The sequence below is a fragment of the Plasmodium sp. gorilla clade G2 genome (genome assembly GCF_900097015.1).
Source record: "Plasmodium sp. gorilla clade G2 genome assembly, chromosome: 8".
NCBI classification, from domain to species: domain Eukaryota; phylum Apicomplexa; class Aconoidasida; order Haemosporida; family Plasmodiidae; genus Plasmodium; species Plasmodium adleri (nom. inval.).
Window position 1 is genome coordinate 812,867 of NC_041700.1, and position 12,134 is coordinate 825,000.

The 12,134-nt window shown below is 16.7% G+C and overlaps 3 protein-coding genes across 3 annotated transcripts in view; 1 reads left to right on the forward strand and 2 right to left on the reverse strand.

The window, feature by feature from the left end:
- Positions 1 to 160: 160 nt before the first annotated feature.
- On the reverse strand, positions 161 to 2,548 carry PADL01_0820000 (conserved Plasmodium protein, unknown function; the record flags this gene model as incomplete). The annotated part of the gene is made up of 1 exon (XM_028681546.1): positions 161 to 2,548. The coding sequence occupies one exon, from the start codon at positions 2,546 to 2,548 to the stop codon at positions 161 to 163; it is 2,388 nt and encodes a 795-aa protein (XP_028537914.1).
- Positions 2,549 to 3,146: 598 nt separating this feature from the next.
- Positions 3,147 to 8,020, reverse strand: PADL01_0820100 (conserved Plasmodium protein, unknown function; the record flags this gene model as incomplete). The annotated part of the gene is made up of 4 exons (XM_028681548.1): positions 3,147 to 3,892; positions 3,996 to 4,526; positions 4,674 to 7,100; positions 7,273 to 8,020. The coding sequence occupies 4 exons, from the start codon at positions 8,018 to 8,020 to the stop codon at positions 3,147 to 3,149; spliced, it is 4,452 nt and encodes a 1,483-aa protein (XP_028537915.1).
- A 3,787-nt stretch (positions 8,021 to 11,807) lies between these two features.
- The window catches only part of PADL01_0820200 (conserved Plasmodium protein, unknown function), a gene marked incomplete at both ends in the record, with an annotated part of 2,049 nt that continues 1,722 nt past the window's right edge, over positions 11,808 to 12,134 (forward strand). Inside the window, one exon of the mRNA XM_028681549.1 lies at positions 11,808 to 12,134. This exon is cut by the window's right edge and continues 835 nt beyond it. Within this exon, the coding sequence (XP_028537916.1) occupies positions 11,808 to 12,134 (327 nt within the window).

Below are 12,134 nucleotides of genomic sequence, written 5' to 3' on the forward strand. Positions count from 1 at the left end.
ATATATATATATATATATATATATATATATATATATATATTTATGTTTAAAAAAATAAGAAACTTATATGTTTATAAAAAAAAAAGAAGCAAACTATAACACAAAAAAATTATATATATATATATATGTATTACCATGTTGAATCGTAAAAAAAAAAGGTTCAGTCCTGTATAGGCTCATTATACATATTAACCTTTGATAACAATCCATTTTGTAGACAATATTTGTGCATAAATTTAGAATAAAAATCTGTTTCTAAACCTTTTCCATGTGTATGTTTTCTTCTAGGTGAATTTTGAAGAGTACAAGATAAAAATATTAATTTATAAGACATTTGGAATGTTTTAATTTTATCATGAAATATAGCTTTTTGTTTTTCTTCGTATGTATTATATCCCCATTCACAAAAATATAATCTGACTTTTTTACTAATTCTTGAATCATTACTTAAAGCATTTAAATCATCATATTTATGATCGACAATATGTATCATAGAATTGTTATCATCATGAAATGATTTGATAATAATATTAATTAGATCACATTTTTCTTTTAGTATATTCATATAATTTAAATTATTCTTAAAATAATAATCTTTTTTTTGTGTTTTATTAAAATAATTTAAATAATTAATATCAATATTATATTTATCATAAATATAATCATCTTTTTCATTATGTTTGTGTTGTTTATTAAAATAATCTGTTTTAAAAAGATTTCTTAATTGAGTTATAATTTTATTGTATTTATTTGAATGATTTGTATCAGATGGATATAATGTATCATATCCAAAAATACGTAGCAAATTATGATCTTCTTCTCTTTCGATATGTAATCCAAATACATTTAATGTATATTTAATAAAATCATAATTTTCTGTAGTAGACATAATATATATAGGTTTTTTAAAAATATTAATATTATGATTTATAATATCTATACAAGTAAAATTAAAAGTTTCATGTTTTTTTCTTTCTTCATCATTTAAATCATTACATATATATCTATACTTTATTAAATTTAAATATGCATTTTTGTATGTACTCATTAAATTATTTCTAATTTTATTAAATTCATTGTGTACAAATTTAGAATCCAATTTGTATTTTTCATATAATTTCAAATATATATTATTTATATAAAAATCTTCAAATTCAGCACGAAAACATGGAAATATATTAAACAAGTTTTCTATATTTTTATATTTATAAATAATATTGGGATTGAATGTTCCCATTGTTAATTCTTTTGTCAACTCATAATTATTTATATGATCACAATTGTTATTATTATTACTATTATTATTATTATTATTATTATTAATATTTTCTTTATTCACATTTTTGTTTATTTTTATATTATTATCATATTCTTCATTTTGATATGTTACACTTTTAGAATTTTTAATTTCATTTAATTTTTTGGCTAGAACATTTTTTTCATTTGATAATGCTATGAGATCATTAATATTATAATTATATTTTACACATACATTATTTATTTCATCATATATATATTTAATTGCAATAACAAGATCTTCATTTCTTTTTAAATATTTATAAATATGAAGAAGTCTAGTATAAAAAAATTTGGGAATAAGTTTATGCAAAATAAATGGGTCTTTCCCTCCATCCCACTGATTATATGTATTGACATTATTATTGTTACTTATTTTTGAGGTATCATTTTTTTGATCATTATCTTGGAATATATGCTTTCCCTCTTTCTGAATAAAATCATACAGCATTAAATTGTTTACCCTTTTATTATTAAAAAGAAAAGGTTGTTTAAATATTTTTAAAAATGTTAAGAATGCAACAACAATTTTTTCTTGCTTATTTAAATTTATTACTCCATCGAAATTGAAAATAAACATATCATCTGGATAATAATTTAAAACATATGGCAATTCATAATTAGTATCTTTATAAATTAGTGAATTTTCTAGGTAACTACTTTTTTTATTTTGTCTTAATCTATATATATCATCACCTGATTTGTTCTTTATCCTTCCCACATTATTATCATTACTATTATTATTATTATTATTATTATTATTATTATTATTATTATTATTATTATTATTGTTGTTGTTCCCCTGTTCTATTGTTATATCAGCCAAATTTGGATCAAAACAAGGTACCTTTTTTACATCTTTTATTTCAATATCTTTAAGAATATTATATATACATAACCCTTCATCATATATAGATGTGTTTTTTTCTGTGCGGAAAATATTCACATTTAAATGTTTATTAATTTTTATATCTTCCTTTTCAAAATTAGTAATTCTTAAATTTTCTTCATCCCCATTTTGAAGGTAATTCTCATCATTATTATTATTATTATAATTATTATAATTATTATTATTATTATTAGATTGAACTGATATATTATATGACCTCTTCCTCAATTTTCCTAAGCCTAACTTTTTCAAACTATAAATGTATAAAATATTATTATTTAAATATACCTTTTTAGATAATATAGGATTTAAAAATATAATGTAAAGAAAAACAACGCAAAACGGGAAAACAGAAAGGTACATTATATATTATATATATTAAGAATAATTAGTAGCATTATATAATAAATAAATACATATATATATATTTGGAGAGGCTCTATTTTCTTTGTAACAAGGAAAAAAAATATGATATTTAAATTTAAAAATATTCCTTTTTTTGTTAAGCAAATAATTACATTTTAATTCATATAATGGTATATATTATATAATATATATTTTTTTTTTCTTTGATACTAATATGTGTATCTCTCAAAAACAAAAATTATTAGGTTTATAAAAAAAAAAAAAAAAATATATATATTAATACATATATAAAGATGTATATAAAGTAATATTATACACATGTATATATATTATATATATATTATATATATTTTTTTTTTTCTTTTTTAAGGCCATTCAAAAAATTAAAAAAATAAGTTTTATTAAAAAAGTTAAATTACATAAATGTTGATATACACATAAAAAAAAAAAAAAAATATACATATAATATATTTTAATTTAATTTAATTTTCGGAAGTATCAGAACATTAATATGATGATAAATATATATATATTTATTACATACATATATATTTATTACATATATATGTATTTTTTTTTTTTTATTAATAGAATTTCAATTTTGAGTTATATTATATACTGCATGGAGAAACCAATAAGCCTTAAGAAAAATTTCATTCTCACATTTATACTTTATTAAAAAGAAAAGATAATGTATTTTAAAAAAAAAGAAGAACGATATAAAATATTGATTATATATATATGGAAATGTTATATTTTTATTATTATAAAATGATTTCTGTATATAATTGTAAAATTTTTGTCTATCACTTAAAAGATTATATTGATTAATTTTATATATATGGTTCAAGGTAATAGCTGCATTATATTTTATATTATTCATAAAAATACATCCAATGTTAATAAGCATATTTATTATATTATTTTCATCTATATAAATTCTATTTGTTCTTTTTTTTTTCATATATTTTAAGAAGTTTAAACTTTCATCACTACAAATCGAAAAACTACTACTATAACTATTATTATAACTATTATTACAACTATTATTATAACTATTATTATAACTATTATTATCATTATAATTATCATTATAATCAGCATCATTATTATTTACTATACAATCAAATGAATTATTACTATTTTCATTTTTATTGTTACTTTCTTTTTTTTTTTCTTTTGATTTGATCTTATTCAAATTATTCTCATTTAATATATTCGAACTGTTACTTGATAATTCATTTGTTTTATACATTCCTATCATGTCATTTATATCATTATTGTTGTTATTTGTAGTATTGGTTGGATTTTTTTTTTTTTTTTTTTTTTTTTTCATTTTGGCTAGCTAGGTCATGTCGAAAAATAGCATCAGTGCTTTTACATTTTCCAAAGTGCTTAATAAAAGATTGATCATTTTTTAGTTCATCAAAATAATAAGTATAACATTCCAATGAATCATTATAATTATTTCTATTGAATAGATCTAAATCTTTGTCATTATAAGATTTATTTATTATATGGTGATAAAAAATTATATTATTACAAAAATAGGACATATTTAATTTTTGTTTTTTTTGAGATATATATTTAAAATCCATACTACATATAGATATACATAAATCAAAAAAAGAGTTGAGGATTATGTCAAATGTGTTAGGTAAAAAATCTTTTGTTTTATCTTTTAAAAATATATCATTTCCTATACACGAATAATTTTTCTTTTGTTTTTTCTTTATAAATTTTTGTTTTTTTACAATGAGTTCTATAATATTTGGTACATTAATAGGCTCATCATTGATATTTATAATTTCTTTAGACGAGCAAGCATTATGTATATAATTCTTACTATTATTATAAAGTGTGCATATATTTTGAATATTTTTTTTTCTTCCTAAAGGTTTGATTTGGCTATATGGTTTATTTGACGAATGGTTATTTTGATGGCGTAAACCATAATTTGTGTTAGCTTCATCTTCTAAAAAAAAAAAAAAATATATATATATATATATATGTGCACACATTATTCTATATATTTATAAAAAAACATGTATAGAAGGTCATTCATTTATTCCATATTTTTTTAATATATCCCTTTTTTTTTTTCTTTTCTTTTTTGAGTTACCTCTTTTTGTAGGACTTAACATGGGTGGATCGAGGGAGATGTCCTTATCTTTAATATTTGATTGACATTGTAGAATATTTTTATATTTATAAATTAGCTTAATTGAAAAGGATAAGAATAGATTTAAATATGGTGAAGAAAAGTATACATTATGAAAATGTAAGAAGGTATAAAATATATTAATTATAAAAAAAAGAAAAGAATCAAGTATTATATTATTTTGATTATAATAATTTTTATTATAATTATATAATGTTAAATTATCACTTGAATCACTATTTTCATATGAACTACAATTTGAATGTAGAATATCATCATTTTTATTATGATAATATTTATTTTGTATAAATTTAAATATATCATTATATATATGTTGATCATTATTATTTATAATATTATTATCATTTTGTGTTTGTATATAAAGAAAATCATCATTTTCTAATTGACTTTTATTTTTTTTGTTCTTTGTCTCTTTTTGTTTTTTTATATACTCCATTAATTCTTTTGAATTTAATAATGTTTCTATTTGATTATTGAATAATTTGTATGTATATAATTTATTTCTTTTAATTTTTTTTTTAATATATTCATTATTGATTAATGTTGGTTCTTTATATATACTATTTAAATGTAGTGTGTCAATATTATTTTCTTCATCATGATATTCATTTTGATTGTTTTCTTCATCTTGTTTATTTGTTTCCATTTTTGTTTTTATAGTATAATTATTAACATTATGTGCTTCATTTAATATATTATCATTTTCTTCATATATATTTTTCATATTTATTTTATTCATATAAAAAGCAAAGAAATGTTCATTGCATATTATACTGAGGCTTTTTATTAGATTCTCAAATCCTACATAATTTAATAATTTCTCTTTTTCTATATTTTTATAATAAAAATAGATATATTTCATTTGTAGATGATATTTTATGAATTTATAAAATGTATCATTATTCATAGATTCCTGAGACATATTAAAAGGTTTGTTTATTGATTTATCATCTTTTTTATATTCTTCACTATTTTTGTCATTACAATCATTTTTTTGTGCTGACATATCTATATCATGACCATTATCATCATAATGATTATATAGATTTTTTGTTTCTCTTTTTTCATTTATGTCTCCTTTTTCGTCTGTTTTTTTGTCCAATATATTATTATATTCTTCATTATTTATCACATTTGATAGTACCCCATTACATTCTTCTAATATATTATTTTCATGTTTTCTGTTAATTATTTGAAAGTTCAATTTTTTAAAATTATCCTTTAATTGAAGTGTATGTAACATTTTTATATCATTATTAAATGAATCAATATTATCTTTATCGTTTTGTTTTTCTTTTATAAATTTATTAATAATATGAGTAACATCCATATTGTTTAGATTTTGTAAGGAATCCTGACTTGTTAATACATTTAACAATGATACACTATCTTTAGTTGTATCATATTTATTTTTATGACATAAATTAATAAGTTGATTATCATCATTGTGTTTGTATTTGTTTATTAAATAATTTATGGATATATCATCATCAATTATAACTTTTTCATGTACATCACAATTATTATTATTATTATTATTATTGTTTATTATTTTTTTTTTTTTTTTTTTTTTCTTTATATCATCACTTTGAAACACAAACTTATTTGTATCCTCTTTTTTATTATGTTGTATATATTTATATAAATTGTTAAAAATTTTATTCTTAACCTTTTTTGATAAATAAAATAGATACGTACTGATAAAAAAAGGGTTTTTTTTATTAATCATAACTCTAGACAAATATATATGAAATAATGTAGATAATATAGACAAAGAAAAATATAATAATATATATAAATGTTCGATTTTTAATTTTTTAAATATGGAAAATATATGTTTTAATTGATAATATTGTTTAATATTAAAATTATTTGCATTTGAAAAAAAGAAACATCTATTTTGTAATGAATTTTTTTTTTTGTTATCTATTAATTGTGAATCGTATAATCTATTTTTATTTTTTGAATAAAAATTTTGATATAAATTTCGAAGGCTATTTTGACTTTCTGATAAATTAAAAAGAAATTTATTAAAAATATTTTTTGTGTCTTTTCCTTTTTTCTTTTTTTCTATATTTTGATCATACAATATATTATCATTCAACAATGTATTACCATTCAACAAGTTATTACCATTCAACATATTATTACCATTTTTATCTTCATCTACATAATAAACATTTTCTTCTTTATTAAAAAATACAGATTGCTCATTTTCTTTATTGTTTAGTTCTTCATATTCAGAGAATGATTCACTGCTGTAGTCACTAGTAGAGTTAGATTCATTGATGGTAAAAAAATTTTCATTTCTTTTCTTTGAGAAGTTGTAAAGAAATTTTACTCTTTCTGTTTTGTAAGCATCTGTATCTGATCGAGAAAAAAAAAAAAAAATATATATATACCATATATGTAGCATAAATGAATAAATACACACATACATACATACATATATATATATATATATATATATATATATATATATATATATATATATATATATATTTTTATGTTTATTTTTATTTTATTCACATTTTCTTACCTTTATTTTTAAAATTTTGTATGGGTGATACTCCACTTGTCTCTAAAACCCTGTTACAAAAAAAATAATTGTCATTTCCTTTATTATGATTCCCATTTTTATTTTTCATTTCATTGTAATGTTTTTTATTGTTATCACTCGTTTGTATGTTCTCATATGTATTCTTCAAGTTGTTATATATATCATCGAAATAACGTGAATTTTTATAATAATAATAATATTCTACAAGTATTAAAAAATGATTATATATTAAATAAAGAAAGGGATCTTTTTTATCCCCATATATGTATGTACATAAAAAAAGAAAACGATTATATAGTTGACTGTTTATTAATAAAACATATAAAAATTCTATATATATATCAGTATCATTATTACATAAATATAATAATCTATTTATAAATTTATCATAATATTCAAGCATATCAAATGAAGAATTATATTCCTTTTTATACTTCTCATTTGAAATATATCTATATTTCCCTTCTTTAAAATTTACATATTTTTTTATTAAAAATTCGTTATTATAATTATGATTTTTAAAAAAAAAAAATGCATAATTATCATCATCATTATTATTATTATTACATTTATATTTATCACCATCAATCTTTCTTCTTATGTATTTAATATATTTCTTTCTATATAACGATATGTTATTAGTTATAAAAATTAACTCATACAATAATTCTTTAACTTTATCATTATATATAAATATATTATTCTTAAAAATTTTATTATCCTTCATTTTTTACAACAAAAAAATCAACAACAACTAAAATGTAAAAAAATATATAAATATTATATATATATATATATATATATATTTTATATATATACTTTTAATTTTTATATTAATAATTAAAAACAAATGGACATATGTATTTTATATTATAATATGTCTGAATATTAAAACAAATGCAATTATTTTAAAAATTCTTAAAAGGAAAAAAAAAAAAAAAAAAACATACATAGTTACAATCTTGAATTTTATTTTTTTATATTTTCTTAAATGAGGAAATTTTTTATGGGTTTTTAAATGAGTATATAATAATATATATATATATATATATATTTATGTATATAATGCTACATAATTAAAAACAAAAAATAAATAAAACAAAAAAATATATAAATAAATAAATAAAATAAAACAGAATATAATGAAATATAAAATATTTTTGTATATATATTATAATATTTATGATTTTTTGTTTTATCCTAATCATTATATATATATATCTCATATATATTTCAAGAAAAAGGGATAGTTATATTTTCATTGTTGACATACAATAAATCTAAAAGTTATATTAAAAAATAATTTAATACAATGCACACAAAAACTGAATTATTCTTCAAACGTCTTCATTTTTTTTTAAGAATAAATCAAAATTTAATTTCTCCATGTTTTTTTTTTTTTTTTTTCTTTTTTTTTGTTTTTTTTTATTAATAGTTTTATTAAAAAAAATGAATATATAAAATGAAAAAATAAAAAAAATTATAACATATAAGGGAATATGAAAATTTTTTAGGACTGTTATATGTATGAATATGAATATATATATATAATATTTTTTTTGTACTTAAAATATATATATATATATATATATTTTTTTTCTTTTCAATGCAAAAGATTTATTATTAAAAAATAATATGACTCATATTTTAAAATTATGAATGAATGTATTTTCATAATATCATTAAATATTTCATTTTTTTTATGGATTGGAATTATATAAAATGCAGACGTATATCAATAAGTGTATTCCTTTTTCTTTTTTTCCCTTTTTATATTTAAATGAGGAAATATAAAGCACTTAACATGTATTAATCATATATTGAATGTTGTCGTCTTATAATTTTTAAAATGAATTATATAATTTTTCATGTTATTTTAAAATAAAATAAAATAAGAGACTTAAAGAATATATCTTATATATATATATATATATATTATATATATGTGTAATATTATATTTTATGATATAAATATTCCTTATAATAATTAAAAAAAGAAAGAAAAAAAGGTCACATGATAATAAGCAATATAAAAAGAAAAAAAAAAAAAAAAAAGTAAAAAAAGTAAAATACCACAAGATATTTCTCTATTCGTTTATATGTTTATATATATATATATTTTTTTTAATTATTATAATAATTATTTTAAAAAATAACTTAAACATTTAGAGATGTATATTTTTATAATTTTATGGTGTGCATATTTCTTTTACTCTCTCTCTCTCTTCTTTTTTTTTTTTTTTTTTTTTTTTATCTGGGCTTTTGATTTTTTCTTATAATTCGTTCATCATTGTATTTAAATCTATTTCTTTTTTCTTATGAGTTTTTTTTTTTTTTTTTTTTAAAATAAAGAGGAAATATATATATCTTATATAGATATAGATAAATATTTTAATAGCGTGCTTATCAGTTTAAATGAAGAAAAAAAAAAAAAAAAAAAAATTAACCATACACACTTTAATATTTTTATAAATACTATTATTTTATTTATATGATTATTTTTTTTAATGTGCATAGTAATAATATATTTTTTTATGAGCTTGATGAAAGTGAGAGGGGTGAATATAAAAAAATATAAATAAATATATATTTATTTATATATATATATATATATATATATGTATATATTATTAATATTTTTTTTTTTATGTAATATTTATATAGCATTTTAATGGGTTACACATATTACATATATGATGTGAAAAATAAATTTCTTCTTCTTATTATATATAAATGAAATTATTTTATTTTTAATTTAAAATAATTTAATAAAATGAAAATATTTGTTTAAAAGGATTTTCTTAAAAATATTTTTTTGACCTTTTCAATATTTAAAATAAATAAATAAAATAAAATTATATTATATATATATTATATATATATGTGTATATAAATACATATGAATTATTATAAATTATTAAAAAGCTTATATATATATATAAGTGTCATATATGTGTCATATATGGTTGTATATATAATATATATATTTGTTTGAAGAGAAATATTATAAAATCCTTGTCTTTGATATATAAAATAAAATCAGATTGTTATATATATATATATATGTATATATTTTTCCTTTGTTTTTTATATATTCATATGGCTTTTAATAATTTTATGAAACAAAATGTAAAATATTTATATTATAAATAATTATGTGTATGTGTATTTTATATTATTGAAATGTAAATATATAAACATAAAAGTATTTGTGTAAATCCATATTTTAAAATGAATTTTTATTTTATTTTTTACTATATATATATATAATATAATATATGTATATGATTGGATACATGTATAAGTAATTTTAAAATTATTACATGTATATAATAGTATTAATAATAAAACATATATATATATATATATATATAATATTTAAATTGCTTATATACATATATATAATATATTATATACAAAATAGTAAAAAAAAAAAAAAATAAAAAAAATAAAAAAAATAAAAAAAAAATGTTTAGAATATTTATTTTTTATAATATATTAAATTTAGAATAATAAACTATTTAGAAATATATAAATATATATATATTAATAATAATAATAAAAAGAAAAAAATAAAGATTAATATTTCAAAAATGTAAAAATGCACATTCTTTTATCTAATTATCAAAAAAAAAAATTATTTAGTTTATATTATAATATATATGGATCACCATTTTAATTTATATTCCTATTAAAATATAATAATGTTTTTTTAAATAATTATTATATATATGTATATTTTATTTTTAATTTATTTTTTTTTTTTTTTTTCTTTTTGAATGCTTATATAAATTTTTGTATTTAATTCTATTAAGATATATTATATTACTTATATATTTTTGTATACATCAAATACAGTACGCACGTGTAATGTTAAGTAAAACAATTTATATGTGTTATATGTTTTATGTATGAATAAATAGAAGAAAAAATATAAATATATAAATATATAAATAAATATATATATTATTATTATTTTTAAAAAAAAGGATTTTGTTTGTCCTTTCTTTGTGTTTATTTAATATTATTTTATTCTCAATTATTCACATTTACAAATTTTTTTCTTTGAATAACTTACACACGAGAAATGATGGTAGCACATTATCAAACCTGACATATTATTCATTTGTATGTATATATATATATATATATATATATATATATATATGTGTGTATTTATTTATATTTATTTATTTATATGTATATGCAACTGTTCTTTTTCCCCACCTTTTTTTTTTTTTTTTTTTTAATGTTATATTTGTGAATAATATAACTCATATATGTAAATTTATTTATATATATATATATATATATATATGTGTGTGCTTATTCATCATATGTATGATATTATTTGTTCCTACTTTTATATTAACATGATATAATATTTACAAGGAATAAAATAAAATATACATATATTTATAAATACATATAACACATTTAGATATAGTTATCTAGTGTAGACAGAGAGTATAAATTATTTTATTTTTATTTTTTTTTCCTTTATATAAATAAAAATGGAGAGTATGCCCAGTGAGACCACAATAAATTCTGAACAATATAAAAGTAAAGACAGTACGAATATTTGTAGAAATGAGAAATCTACTGCATATTCCGAAAATTCAGATATATCTAATAATAAAGAGGATTATAATGATAGAAAAGATAATTTTGATAAGAAATTATGTGATAATATGAATGACAAAATAAATATATATGATAATATAATAAGTGAGATAAAAGAATTATATAATGGTAATATTGTTATGAATAATAAAGGGTTAGATAAATTAAATATTAGAAATGTAGCTAAAGGTTTATTTTTAAATATAAATAAAACGATA